This window comes from Tursiops truncatus, chromosome 12 (genome assembly GCF_011762595.2).
Source record: "Tursiops truncatus isolate mTurTru1 chromosome 12, mTurTru1.mat.Y, whole genome shotgun sequence".
NCBI classification, from domain to species: Eukaryota; Metazoa; Chordata; class Mammalia; order Artiodactyla; family Delphinidae; genus Tursiops; species Tursiops truncatus.
In genome coordinates this window covers 39,180,837-39,196,730 of record NC_047045.1, presented here as the reverse complement: position 1 = coordinate 39,196,730, position 15,894 = coordinate 39,180,837, and the positions used below count along the sequence as shown (strand labels likewise).

Genomic DNA, 15,894 nt, shown 5'->3' with positions numbered 1-15,894 from the left:
TGAGAGGAATATGAGGAGTTGCGCCTACTACTAGCTCTGATTCTCAAAATAATTTTATTCCTAAGAAAGAGGACATGTTGAAGGTATACAGTTCTTAGCACACTGACTCTTCCCTTGAGGTCCCCTGGGAATTCTGAGGCAACTTCTCCCCATTATAGGGACTGGATACATTTTTTTTTTTAATTATTGGAGTATAGTTGCTTTACAATGTTGTGTTAGTTTCTGCTGTACAGCAAAGTGAATCAGCTATATGTATACATATATCCCCTCTTTTTTAGATTTCCTTCCCATTTAGGTCACTACAGAGCATTGAGTAGAGTTCCCTGTGCTATACCGAAGGTTCTCATTAGTTATCTGTTTTATACATAGTAGTGTATATATGTCAATCCCAGTCTCCCAGTTCATCCCACCCACCCCCTTCCCCGCCTTGGTATCCATAAGTTTGTTCTCTCCTTCTGCTTCTGTGTCTCTATTTCTGCTTTGCAAATAAGTTCATCTGTACCATTTTTCTAGATTCCACATATAAGCAATATTACATGATAGTTGTTTTTCTCTGACTTACTTCACTCTGTATGACAAATACATTTTTAAATCGTTTCAGTTACCAGCACAACATAAATATATTCAAGAAAATGAAAGCAAATTTTCTCCCTTAGAGAAGCTTCAGGCAGCTGAGTCTGAGAAGTCAATGGCCTGCAGAGCTTAAAATTTTTGTTGCCATATTCGCTGCATCAGCTAAGGAGCTGTTCTCACCCCAGTTTGGGAACAGAAGCTGAGCAAGACTACTCAGACTCACAATGAGTCCTGCGACAGAAAACTTCCCATGTGAAGAAACTTGGAAGGCACTCTCTCCACCCAGCTTTTCTCCATTCCTTCAGATTCTTCTCATCTCCCTTTTTATCATGGAAATGACCACAATTATTTTAAGTGGCCACAGTTTTCTAACTTCTAATCTAGCCCCCTTTTTTTTTAAATATAAAATTTATTTATTTACTTATTGGCTGCGTTGGGTCTTCGTTGCTGAGCGTGGGCTTTCTCTAGTTGCGGCGAGCAGGGGCTACTCTTCGTTGCAGTGTGCGGGCTCCTCGTTGCAATGGCTTCTCTTGTTGCAGAGTACGGGCTTCTAGGCACGCAGGCTTCAGTAGTTGCAGCACGCTGGCTCAGTAGTTGTGGCTCACAGGCTCTAAAGCACAGACTCAGTAGTTGTGGCACACGGGCTTAGTGCTCCGTGGCATGTGGGATCTTCCCAGACCAGGGCTCGAACCCGTGTCCCCTGCATTGGCAGGCGGATCCTTAACCACTGAGCCACCAGGGAAGTCCTAATCTAGCCCCTTTTTAATGGGCATTTCTCTTAAAGTCCTTTTTCCTTTAAAATAATAAAACACAAAAAACATAACAATTTTAACCCAATATATAGTTATTTCCCTGGAAGAGACAAATCATCATCAACAATTAGTAAAAACTGATCCTTCAGTCTAACTTCTAACCTTACAGAGAATTCTTTTTCTTTCATTTACAGAATTTCAGGATAATTATGTAAATTCAGGTTAAAAGTTACTTGTATAGGGCTTCCCTAGTGGCGCAGTGGTTGAGAGTCCACCTGCCGATGCAGGGGACACGGGTTCGTGCCCCAGTCCGGGAAGATCCCACATACCGTGGAGCGGCTGGGCCCGTGAGCCATGGCCGCTGAGGCTGTGCGTCCAGAGCCTGTGCTCCGCAACGGGAGAGGCCACAACAGTGAGAGGCCCACGTACCGCAAAAAAAAAAAAAAGTTACTTGTATACACCTTAACTTTTTCAATCAAATTATGGTATAGGTCTATTATGAGGTTTTATCCCAAAAACCTTCTTTATAATTCAGAGGGCCAATATGAAACAGCTGGCTCCAAGATGTATGTTGAAATTTGACATCTTACTGCATACGTCCTATATTCCTTCTCACACATTTAACTGTACCCCTCAAACTGGCACAGCAAGGCAAGCATGGGTTTGTAGGGAGGATTCAGGATTAGTTGAATGGTTAGATAAGATGGCTTTCAAGGTGCCTTTCTACACCAAGACTATGACTCTTTAGCTTAAGGGCTGACTAGGAATGAGGACAGGGAAAGACAAAGGACAGAAAGACTTAGGACTCATTTTTGACATTGGATTCACATTCTACCCTTCAAGAATCTGACCCATTCTCTACTAAGCTCTTTGCTACCTCACTTCTGCCCTACGTGTTCCCTATGCTTTAGCCAGGCTAGCAGACTGCCTTATTTGCACATGGTATTACCAGAGGTCAGAATATTTGGGAAAAGGACACACACGGATCAGCAATGCTACCAGAACGGTTTTGCTGCTGGGAAGGTAAAGGGCTAAGGAGATTCCTGGGCTGCCTCAGCTCTGGTGATTAATGCCCTTACTCCCTGATGCTAATCACCACCATTGGCATCCAAACACCATCAGCCTTGACTCTTGGCCAAATAGTAGAGATAAAAGCTATTCAACCTTTAGTATTTACTGAGAGTGTACCAAGTACACAAACCAGAAGTAGTTCCCAATCAGTGGTTTCATTTGGAATACATGAAATGAAATAGAGACAGAACAGAGAAAGAGAAGGGAAACGTCTTTTAGCAACTCCCCCAAGGATTCTATTCGATACAGTTCGAAGTCTAACAATATACAAACTAATATGATATAATAAAGACTAATAGACAGTTGAAAGCCAAAACACATATCTGATGGATCTCCATTCCTTGAATACTAAGAACCAAAGAAGAAAGCTAATGAACAAAAAGTTGATAATGAACAATGTATACACCCATGCATCTGCATCAACTGGTATATTTTTCTGCTCAGACTTCTTACAAACACACCTGGCTACCTGTCATTATTTTTAAGACACAAATAACAAACTACTCTTGCAAACAGTTACTTGTGAGCACAGTTATCAGTTGAGGAAACAATTTTCTGCAGGTGTAAAAATTACATTTCTCAATAAGAAAAATTTAGGTATAGTCAGTTTACTCGTTAAGCCTTTAGAATTTAGTTTTGGCCTGCTTTCTTTGAATAGGGTACTTTCGTTTTAGGTCCACAGAAATTTAACTCTAAAGAAAGTAGTTCTCAAACTTTTTGGTTTCAGGACCCCCTAGCACTCTTAAAAATTACTGAGGAACCCATGAGCTTTTGCTTATGTGGGTTATATCTCCCAATAGTTACTGTATTAGAAATAAAAACTGAGAAAATTTTAAAATATTTATTAATTTATTTAAAAAACAATGATAAAACCATTATATTCAACCCATAAAATTAACAGAAATAACATTTTTATGAAAATAATTATATTTCTAAAATGAAAATAGTAAGAAGAGTAGCATTGTTTTATACTTTTGGCAAATCTCTTTAATGTCTGGCATAACAGAAGATGGTAGAATTCTCATACCTGCTTCTACAGTCAAACTATTGTGATATGTTGCTTTGGTTGAATCATATAAGAAAATCTAGCCTCACACAAATATGTAGTTGGAAAAGGGAAAAGTTTTATTTTTTTTTGTGGTACACGGGCCTCTCACTGCCGCGGCCCCTCCCGTTGCGAAGCACAGGCTCCGGACGCACAGGCCCAGCAGCCATGGCTCACGGGCCCAGCTGCTCTGCGGCATGTGGGATCCTCCCGGACCGGGGCACGAACCCGTGTCCCCTGCATCGGCAGGCGGACTCTCAACTACTGCACCACGAGGGAAGCCCAGGGAAAAGTATTTTAACAGTCTTGTTAGATAATTGTGGATTTTCTTCTTTGCTGCCACATGAAAACTCAACAAGAACTTCCTTCCAAAGAGCTCACTATGGAAAGAGGGGGAAAAGAATAACTTTATAGTGGAGACAAACACTACCTCAGACAAGTGTGATCAAGGTTAACATCAACAGTGATAAGTCATGTTGATAATAAGTACCCTTGATATGATCTGATGAAAATAGCACTTAACCTCTGTGATCTTCCTCCCAAAGCCCACAATTCCAGTCAAATCATGAGAAAAACATCAGACAAATCCCATTTGAGGGACAATCTACAAAATAAATGACCAGTATTCCTCAAAACTGTCAAGGTCATCAAAAACAAGGCAAGTCTGAGAAACTGTCACTACCAAGAGGAATCTAAGGAGGCAAGATAACTAAAGGTAATGTGGTATCCTGGAACAGAAAAAGGATACTGGGTAAAACTAAGAAAGTGTGAATAATATATGGACTTTAGTTAATCATATCAATATTGGTTCATTAATTGTAATGAATATACCATACTAATGTAAGATGTTAATAATAGGGGAAGTTGGATTTGGGAGTATATGGAAACTCTCAGGACTACCTTCTCAATTTTTCTGTAAGCTTAAAACTTCTAAAATATAGTCTATTTAAAATTTTTTAAAAACTTGATAAGAAGTAATTTTTTAAATAATTGTTGCGATGTAGAGTCTGAAACAATATTTGTGTATTTTTTAAATTCTGTTATATTAAAATCCATTATTAGTCTTTCTTGCATTTTAAATAGACCTTCGTCATGCATGATTTTGTAAGAGTATGCATTGGTTATTGGAAAATATTCATTCAAAGAGTAATGCATATCTTCTAAATGTTGATACATTTAATTATACAATACCAAAACTTAGCATTTGTTAATATCACCATCAATCTCATCAGAAAAAAATACTTAAGAATTGGGAAGAGGTGCCAAGTTCATGGTGGCAGCAACAAGTTTTCCAAAATTCTATTTTTTACTTGTTTGCTCAAATTTTTATCATTGGCAACAAATACTTGTAGTTGTTTTCTTAAAGTGACAGTTTTATCAATACTTTGTTCATTTTCAAGAAAATGTCTGTCAAACACTATGAGAAAATGTCTGCCAAACCTGAATAACTGTAGTCTATCTGTCACTTATTCTTCCAAGTGAAAATGGTGTTCCAAGAAAAAAGTGACTAGTTTAGCTAGCAACTCAAACAATTGCATAAGTGCTTTTCCTAAAGACAGCCACTGTATTTGGTACATAGCAGAAGAGCTTTATGTGTACTTCCTTCATGACAGTGAGTATTAAAAAGACATGTTCTTAAAAAAAAAAAAAAAAAAAAAGACATGTTCTCAGGGCTTCCCTGGTGGCGCAGTGATTAAGAATCCGATTGCCAATGTAGGCGACAAAGGTTCGAGCCCTGGTCTGGGAAGATCCCAAATGCTGCGGAGCAACTAAGCCCATGCGCCACAACTACTGAGCCTACACTCTAGAGCCCGCGAGCCACAACTACTGAAGCCTGCACGCCTAGAGCCCGTGCTCCGCAACAAGAGATGCCACTGCAATGAGAAGCCCGCACACCACAACGAAGCATAGCCCCCCCGCTCGCCGCAACTAGAGAAAGCCCGCGCGCAGCAACGAAGACCCAATGTAGCCAAAAAATAAATAAATATCTTTTTAAAAGAAAAAATAAAAAGACATATTCTCAAGGGTTGAGATTTAACAATATTAATCATTTTTAATTACTGCTTCTTCAAGGACATTTTAAAGTGGAACTGTAAGTATTCTTCATGGGCAATGAAGAATATAACATGGTTTGGTGCCATTGCCTTGATTCATGCTAAAGCACCAGCAGTTTTATCCACCATTGCTTTTGCACCATTACTGCAAATGTTACCACAGTGGAAAAGGCAAACAGTATCCTAGTATTATTATACAGAGTTTTGACCTCCAGGACCTCTGAAAGGGTTTCAGGACCCCTAGATGCCTAAGAACTGCACTTCAAAAACCACTGACTTAAGTGATGACATTTCTGACTTCTCCATTACCCTCTGATTGAGCCAAGTAACTATGTCAAGGAAAGGAAAGGAATCCCTAAAGCTCATGTCATGTCTGGAGAAATGAATCTGCCTCACTTTCCTTTACCATGCCTCTGATATGGAGGTAATGACAGGGAACAAAGACCACCCAAACATATTCTCTTTTACCCTCCCATAGTTCTCTAAAGCAGGGCTTCCCAACCTTTTTAATATCATGGCCAGGAGAAAAAAATGATAATATTTTCACTAAGGAGTAAAGGAATGAGGCTGCCTAAGGCTTGAGGTCCCTGTCCTGGAGGCACAGGCCCTATATTGCCTTCAGGAGGATGGAGGGGTTAGTAGCTGGGCCCATTCCCAGTGGGCATGCCAAGGCATATGAATTGGACAGTTCTGCACTAAGGTTCTAGCAGAGAGGTGGGTCTCTCAGACTGGAGGATATCTTGTTCCCCAGCCAGCTTCACGCTTTATAAAGGGCTCAAAGCTTAGCTCAGATGTGGGAATTCACAAAGTATCTGATTGTACTTCATGGTAGAACCAGAATTATATTAAAGGTTTGATGTAGAACTTTTCCAGAACATTTTCAGATATACTGTAGTGATTAAGAGCACAGAATCTGACTCCTAGACTACCAAGGAGTTCAAGTCCTGGCTCTGCCACTTACTCGCTATGCGATCTTGGGAAAGTAACTTAACATCTTGGTGCCTCAATTTCTCCACCTATAAATGGGGACAATAATAGTACCTACCTATTGTAAGTATAAAATGAATTAATACATATAAAGTACTTAGAACGATGCCTGATACATGGTAATATTGCTATTATTACTATGCAGGTGCTATAGGGTCTCCTAATTGAGACTGCTTCTCTGAGCATGACAGTGTTGAATTGTTGATTTGCAGAGAATAAGAATCCCATAGATAACAAAAGATTAGATGTTAACCTGCTGGATTCCAGATCTGAGGAACTGTGCTTGGTGCTGGGAGGGGTACAGGTGTGAGAAGAGGGTAATAGCCCAGGCCTTTTTAGCTTTACTTATGGCATACGTCAAGGGTTTAGAGTTTAAACCTCCTTTAACCTATTAAGATACTAATAGATAAGTTTCTACCTAATATATATGTCTATAAATATATCATTTTTTCTTGGAAAGGGCCATGGTTCAAAAATAATGGTTATAGGCTATCAACCCATCCACTCCTTGCCGAAGGTGTTTTTCATGATAATGTCAGGATGGGTGGTTGGGTGAGTCTCAGACTTCAAGAGCCTCCCAGAAATCTAGAAGGGCAGTCCAATGCTGGGACTGTCCCAGACACACTAGATGCCTGCTTCTTTACCTTCAGCTGGATGTACCTTCTTCTTTACTGAATGGCTTGTGGCAGCTATTTAGCCTGGCTCATAATATCATTATAACTAATGAAGAGTTTTAGGCTACATCTGAAAGTACAATGATTTTAAGAGTCCTCTTCATGCAAAGTGTTCTATATCTGAATTGCCATAGTTATAAGGTTGCAAAGAAATGCAAAATCATCATAACAAGAAAATAGTTACAAATAAACTGACCACTTAGAAATGTAGCCCTTCCAGAAATAACAAAGATCAGAGTGGAAATAATAAAATAGAGACTACAAAGACAATAGGAAAGATCAATAAAACTAAGAGTCAGTTCTTTGAAAACATAAAATTGACAGACCTTTAGCTAGATTCCCAAGAGAAAAAGAGAGAGGACTCAAATAACTAACATCAGAAATTAAAGAGGAGATGTTACAATTGATACCACAGGAATACAAAGGATAAAAGAGACTATTATGTGTTCATAGTAGCACTATTCACAATAGCCAAAACATAGAAACAACCTAAATGTCCATCGACAGATGAATGGATAAAGATGATGTGGTACATATATACAATGGAATATTACTCAGCCAGAAAAAGGAACAAAATAATGCCACTTGCAGAAACATGGATGCAACTAGAGATTATCATACTAAGTGAAGTCAGAAACACAAATACCATATGCTATCACTTATATGTGGAATCTAAAATATGGCACAAATGAACGTATCTACAAAATAGAAACAGACTCACAGACATAAAGAATAGACTTGTGGTTGCCAAGGGGGAGGGGGTGGGGGCTGGAAGGACTGGGAGTGTGGGAATAGCAGATGTAAACTATTATATATAGGATGGATAAACAACAAGGTCCTACTGTATAGCACAGGGAACTATATTCAATATCCTGTGATAAACCACAGTGGAAAAGAATATTAAAAAAAAAATGTCTGTATGTGCATAACTGAGTCACTCTGCTGTACAGCAGAGATTGGCACAACATCGTTAATCAACTATATTTCAATTAAAATTAAATTTAAAAAAAAGAGACTCATGAACAATTATATACCCACAAATTTGACAACCTGGAGGAAATAGATAAATTCCTAGAAGCATACAACATACCAAGACTGAATTGTGAAAAAATAGAAAATTTAGCAGTGAAATTGAACAAATAATCAAAAACCTCCCAACAAACAAAAGTCCAGGACCAGACAGCTTCACTGGTGAATTCTACCAAACATTCAAAGAAGAATTAACACCAATACTTCCCAAACTCTTCTAAAAAACAGAAGCAGTAACACTTCCAAATACATTTTATGAGTCCAGCATTACCCTGATACCAAAACCAGACAAGGATACCACAAGAAAAGAAAATTACAGGCCAATATCCCTGCTGAACATAGATGCAAAAATCCCCAACAAAATACTAGCAAACCAAGTTCAACAATACATTAAAAGAATCACACGCAATATTAAAATGGGATTTATTCCAGTGATACAAGGATGGTTCAACATATGCAAATCAATCTGACACACCACATTAACGAAATGAAGGATAAAAATCATTTAATCATCTCAATAGATGCAGAAAAAGCATTTGACAAAATTCAACATCATTTATAATAAAAACTTTAAACAAAGTAGATACAGAGGTAATGTACCTCAACATAATAAAGGCCATATGTAACAAGCCCACAGCTAACATCAGACTCTACAGTAAAAAGCTAAAAGCTTTTCCTTTCAGATCAAGAACAACACAAAGATGCCCACTCTCAGCACTTTCATTCAACATAGTATTGGAAGCCCTAGCCAGAGCAATTAGGCAAGAAGAAGAAATAAAATGCATCCAAATTGAAGGGAAGAAGTAAGACTGTCACTGTTTGCAGATGACATATTATATGTAGAATACCCTAAAGACTCCACCAAAAAAACTATTAGAACTAATAAAAAGAATTCAGTAAAGTCACAGAATACAAAATCATATACAAAATTTGTTGTGTTTCTATACACTAACAACCAACTATCAGAAAGAGAAATTAAGAAAACAATCCCATTTACAATTACATCAAAAAGAATAAAATGCCTGAGAATAAATTTAACTAAGGAAGTGAAACACCTATATACTGAAAACTACAAGAGATTAATGAAAGAAATTAAACATACAAATAAATGAAAGGATAGTCCATGCTCATGGATTAGAAGAATATTGTTAAAATGTCCATACTACCCAAAGCAATTATAGATTCAATGCAATCCCTATCAAAATTCCAGTGTTATTTTTCACAAAAATAAAACAAACAATCCTAAAATTTATATGGAACCACAGAATATCCTGAATCGCCAAAGGAATACTGAGAAAGAACAGGCCTGGAAGCATCATGCTCCCTGATTTCAAACTATATTAGAAAGCTATAGTAACCAAAACAGCATGGTATTGGCATAAAAACAGATGCAAAGATCAATACAACAGAATAGAGAACCCAGAAATGAATCCATATATATGGTCAATTAATTTATGACAAAGGAGCCAAGAATATACAATAGGGAAAGGACAGTCTCTTCAATAAATGGTGGTGTGAAAACTGGACAGTCATATGCAAAAGAATGAAACTCGATCACTATCTTACACCATACACAAAAATTAACTCAAAATGGATTAAAAAATTGAACATAAGACCTGAAACCATAAAACTCTTAGAAGAAAACACAGGCAGTAAGCTCCTTGACCTAGGCCTTGGTGATGACTCTTTGAATCTGACACCAAAAACAAAAGCAAAAAAGCAAAAATAAAGCAGGAATACATCAGACTAAAAAGCTTCTGCCCAGCAAAGGAAACCATCAACAAAATGAAAAGGCAACCTATTGAATGGAAGAAAATATCTGCAAATCATATATCTGATAAGGGGTTAACATCCAAAACATATGAAGAACTCATCCAATTTAATAGCAAAAAAAAAAAAAATCCAATTAGAAATGAGCAGATGGGACTTCCCTGGTGGCGCAGTGGTTAAGAATCTGCCTGCCAATGCAGGGGACAAGGGTTCGAGCCCTGGTGTGGGAAGATCCCACACGCCGCAGAGCAACTAAGTCCGTGTGCCACAACTACTGAGCCTGTGCTCTAGAGCCTGTGAGCCACAACTACTGAAGCCCACACGCCTAGAGCCCGTGCTCCACAGAAAAGAGAAGCCGCTGCAATGAGAAGCCCGTGCACCGCAACGAAGAGTAGCCCCCTCGCTGCAACTAGAGAAAGCCTGTGTGCAGCAACGATGCAGCCAAAAATTAATTAATTAAAAATAAAAATGGGCGGATGATCTGAATAGATATTGTTCCAAAGAAAACACAGACGCCCAACAGATACATGAAGAGATGTTTAACATCACTAATCCTCAGGGAAATGCAATCCAAATCCACAGTGAGATATCACCTCACACCATTTAGAATGGCTATTATCAAAAAGACAAGAAATAACAAGCGTTGGTAAGGATGTGGAGAAAAGGGAACACTTGTGCGCTGTTGGTATGACTGTAAATTGGTACAGACACTATGGAGAATAGTATGCAGGTTCCTCAAAATATTAAATATAGATATGATCTAGCAATTCCACTTCTGAGTATTTATCTAAAGAAAACAAAAACACTAACTTGAAGAGATATATGCACCACATGTTCACTGCAGCATTATTTACAATAGCCAAGACATGGAAACAACTTAAGTATCCATCAATGGATGAAAGCAAGTGTGGTATATCTATATACTGTAATATTATTCAGCCATAAAAAAAAAAAAAAGAAATCTTGCCACTTGCAACAACATGAATGGACCTTGAGGGCATTATGCTAAATGAAATAAGTTAGAGAGAGAAAGACAAATACTGTATGGTCTCACTTATATGTGGAATCTAAAAAAATGAAAACAAAAAAACAAGCTCATACATACGGAGAGCAGATTGGTAGTTGCCAGAGGTGGGGGTTGGGGGGTGGGAGAAATGGGTGAAAGGGGTCAAAAGGTACAAACTTTTAGTTATAAAATAAATAAGTCATGGGGGTATAATGTATAGCATGGTAGCTATAATTAATAATATTGTATTACAGACTTGAAAATTGCTTAGAAGATAGATCTTAAAAGTTCTCATCACAAGAAAAAAATTTTTTGCAATTATATAAGGTGACTGATGTTAACTAGATTTATTGTGGTGATCATTTTGCAATGTATACAAATACTGAATCATTATGTTGTACACCTGAAACTAATATAATGTTATAGGTCAATTACACCTCAATTTTTAAAATGTAACCCTTCCTCAAACTTCCATCACAGCTTAATACTAGTACTTAATCCAACCTATCATATCAATGTTTAATGTCAGTCATCCAGTCTGACGTAGTAAACATCCTACAATTACAATATGGATATAAAGCAAACCTATCCATGCAAAGCCACTGAGAAATGAAGATCTGGCTAACTGAAGAAGAAAAAAACTCAACAAGGATAATGACAACATAAAAACTTTAAAAGAAAAAAAAAAACTTTAAAAGAAAGTAACTGAAATATTCATGAATTAAAACAGGACTTTGAAAAAACAGATGATATCCTTAAATGTTTTTATAAACATGATTTTCCATGTACTCGAACAACCAATCATGAAGTGTAGGATATACTAGTTTATCATCCTAAAATTTTGTCAAGGAAGTTATGCCAAAAATAAATAGTAATTTGTTCACTATTTATTTTAGGAATTTAGTTCTTAGTTGTTATTATAGTCCATATTTTTGTCAAATAAGATAAAAACATCTATTTTTATAAGTATTATCTTAATTTTTCAAGATAAAGTCCCAATCAATCTTCTTCCTCACTACCCCGATACAGTAGACTATGAAGATATTGGTCTCTGATTAGTGGCTTTTTCCTGGTACTAAGTCTCCTGAAATCATGAGCACATAAAAAATAGAGATAAATACTCAGTAGCTGCTCCAAGAGACCACCTTTGCCTTACCACCTCAAGACACAACAGGTCTGTCCTTCCCCTTTCCTCACTAGGTCCCCTTCTATGGAAGTGGGGGTAGCTTCTCAGATATATAAGATTTTTCTCAAGTGGCAAAGTAAGTAAAACTTAAATGGAAGCCTTAATAAAATTATGTCTGAAGATACTAGGTTATTAGGACCTTGATGAGATAGATGCAATAGAAGTGTGAAGCGTCCGTATCACACAGAATAACCTTTACAACCACAGACTGACATTATCACCTTGTCAGAGGATTCTAATTCATCCTAGTCCTTATTGGTCTTGAAGTGCTTTATTTCTGTGATAGCATTTGTAGATTGGATTCTCTCTCTGGTTTGAAAATTACAAATTTAGAAGTAATGAAGTCACTAGTTTTTAAGAAAAGTGGTCATAAAATGGCTAGCAGGTATAAAAAATACTTTCTCTTCCCCCTGAAAAACAATTCTTTTTTAGCTACATAAAATTCAAGATAAATCAGAGAGACTAGTTGAAATGATAATTTATACGTAATTCAGGTATTATGCTTAAAGATATATGTAACTGGCTTTGTTTTTCTCAAGTTTTACAGTCAATTGAATACCCATTGAGTACTGAGAATTCCCAGAGCTTTTAAAAGACAGAAATCAGGGCTTCCCTGGTGGCGCAGTGGTTGGGAGTCTGCCTGCCAATGCAGGGGATGCGGGTTCGTGCCCTGGTCCCAGAAGATCCCACATGCCGCGGAACGGCTGGGCCCGTGAGCCATGGCCACTGAGCCTGCGCGTCTGGAGCCTGTGCTCCACGACGGGAGAGGCCACAATAGTAAAAGGCCCGCGTACCGCAAAAAAAAAAAAAAAAAAAAAAGACAGAATTCATATCTATAATTAATCTGTAATCAACATCTTTCTCATTTATATGAATATATATGTATATTTTTTTTCTCTGTTGGATATATTGTTATATAACATAGATGTCACAGTTATAAAAATTTACTTTCTTTGACCTTGGCCCAAATAGGTCAGATATTATGACAATAACAGATGAGCCATAAGAACAAGGAATGGAAATTCTTTTATGTCATACCTCCTTGGATCATGGTATTATTACTTCATCTTCCTTTCCCCTGGTACTAACCTCACCTCATTTTTAAAAAAAATTTTCTTATGTTTGACTTTTACAAAATATCCCTAAAGCTGATTTTAGTTTTGCTTCCAGCAATAGCTGACAGTTCTCTCTGTTTCTAATTTTGTTTTCGAGCCCTTCTAAGAGTAAATTTCATGCCAGTATCTATAAAAAGCACATGGGTATATACACATGAGTATTTCTCTTAATGAGACTTTTAAATCGGTTCTGACTCTGTGAATTGTATTTTAAAATCTGAAACAGGAAGAGAGGAAAATATGAAGTATTTTAACATGTGAAAAGGCCAATGAGTCTGAACATGTCTGGATACTCACTCTCTCACACAGCTCTTCAAATGTGCAGTCGGCAATGGTTCCACAGGCTTTATTCAGCCGCAGCTCTCTGCCTTGCACTTTTAGAATCCTTGGTCTAGTTACTATGGGAACATGAACAAAGACTCAATCTTGTCTGGATAATTACTATAAAATTCATCTCTTACAGATAGGAAATGCATAGCTTGATGAATAATAGCACATGATTCAACACATAAATTAGACAAAATGCTGATACAATGACTGCCACTTGAGTGTGGCATCAACCCATATACAGCAATGGAACTTATTAATTGGTCAGTGGAGATTGGGCATTGTGTTCTAAATGTATTCTCTTTCAAGAGAAATTAACTTACGTACAATCATTTTGTTTCTGAGCCAGCTCATCAAACAACTTATCCATGACAGCCTCCACATCAGCTTCACTTGTGCTACAGTGAAAAGAATAATAGAATATGAAATTAATAACACTTGAAGCCAACATCAAACAGCTGCCTGAGCCTGCTTAGCTTTTTGCCCATAAAAAAAAAAGAACAGGATGTTATGCTCTAAATACAAACATCAGATTTAGAATACACTTAAAAGCAGAGAATATTAACTCTCAGGTAGATGATTCTGCCTTATTTGCATACACTGAAAGACTTCTGTGCTTCTGGCTGTTTTCAGTAATGAGACGATACAGGCAGAGTAAATCCATTAATACTATGTGTACACAATGAGAAGAAAGGCTTCTGGCTCTCTCTTGCATGCAAAACAAGAGCAAATAGACAAGGCAGTCAAGCATCCAGCAAAGTATCCTTTGAAATCTCTACTGCGAGGGTACATGTGAAATTAAATACTGAATCTGCCTTTTAAAAAAATCAAGCCAAGCCACTGACTGAGAGGATCAAACATGCAGAATTAAATTACCAGCTTCAAAATACCAACTTGATCTGCACATCAATAACTTTATCAGACTTTGAGTATAAGGACGATTATAGACCACACAGTTTCTCTCAAAAGTGTCCTTGTCGGAAACTCAAGAAAACTCTCTCCTTCTGTGATGCCCACCATTGCAGCTACTATGAAGTTAGTCTCGACAAAGAATCCTTTGTATTCTAATTAGAAATCACCATATGGTTTAGGGAACCCACATACACAAATGTGATAATACTATGGCTTTTTTTCCTCTCACTTTTTTTTTTTTAAAAGAAAGGACTGATAAATTAACAGTCAATAAAATAAAAATAACTGACAGAAGAAATAAACATCGTTAAAAAAACAACTTCAAGTTAAAATATAAGTTTACTTCAACTCTATATATAAACTTATACAGGATGACCTGCCAATATGCTTAATTTTGACACACAAATCACTCTTATCTAGGAGTGGAAGAAATTAACCTCTATTCTGGACATCGGTCTTAATAAAGTCTTACTGAAAACTAATATGATAAATTATTTTTCTTTAGATTAAGCTTAAACTAAACCAAAATAATTTCTCCCTTGAGATAATTATCAGGTGGCAAGCATTTAACACATAAGCACCTAATTCTTCAAATGTTCTACAGTAAAAGCACACAGTCATTATGAAGGGTTTGGAACTATCACATTTCAAGTAATAACCACTCCACCTCAAGGATCTTAAAAATATCATTTGCAATGGTTGGCTTTGCAGGGGAATGCTATTTGACTTATATAAAGGCTTGTATGATATTTGAATAGAGCTGTATTAATGTAATAAAATTACACTACAGAAAGTGATTATAGAGACTAAACAATTTTAAAGTACAAAGAAATCATACAAGCCAATGTAAATGTCAATGCCCACACCAAGCACATGTATGTTTAGATGGCTTTGCCAACATCATTCATAGGAATTCATTTGGAATCATCTCCACCTTGCAATGGAGATGAACACGCATACAACTGATGGAGAAGGGAGCTACTTTTTAAGGGATATATAAAGAAGAAAGCAATGTCAGCCACCCAGGACATCTGCTGGCTTTCAGAAAGTTAACCTGTCCTTAGGTTAGGCATGTTACCTAATAGAGGGGGAGAACTGAATTCTGAAAAATAACTAAAATAGAAGACAGTCACGTTTCTCAAAGCATATTTGGTTAACAAACAATTGCTTATAAACTTCCTCAGTGGTGATTTCTTTGTTATTCTGTGCTCAAATATACTATAATATTAAAATATGGCTCACTAGACTTTAGTTAGGCCACATCTATGAAATTGCTATATGTGATTTCATTTACAGTGAAATTATATGTGAAATGATAAAATTATTTTTATTATAATAGTACCTTATAAGAATTCTATTATATTATCATAAAAAGTTACTCAGGGACTTCCCT

General features: G+C 36.9%; 1 protein-coding gene across 9 annotated transcripts in view; it reads right to left on the bottom strand.

The window, feature by feature from the left end:
- AFG1L (AFG1 like ATPase) overlaps positions 1 to 15,894 on the bottom strand; it is a 195,095-nt gene that overhangs the window by 30,062 nt on the left and 149,139 nt on the right. For 5 of the 9 annotated variants that reach the window (XM_073789484.1, XM_033867601.2, XM_019929534.3 and 2 more), the window contains 2 exons: positions 13,917 to 13,987; positions 13,560 to 13,660 (listed from right to left, as the gene is read on the bottom strand). In XM_073789484.1, the coding sequence (XP_073645585.1) occupies positions 13,560 to 13,660; positions 13,917 to 13,987 (172 nt within the window). Of the gene's footprint in view, positions 1 to 994; positions 1,367 to 13,559; positions 13,661 to 13,912; positions 13,988 to 15,894 lie in introns of all 9 variants that reach the window. The other 4 variants (XM_073789485.1, XM_019929531.3, XM_073789483.1 and 1 more) reach the window with 2 other exon arrangements.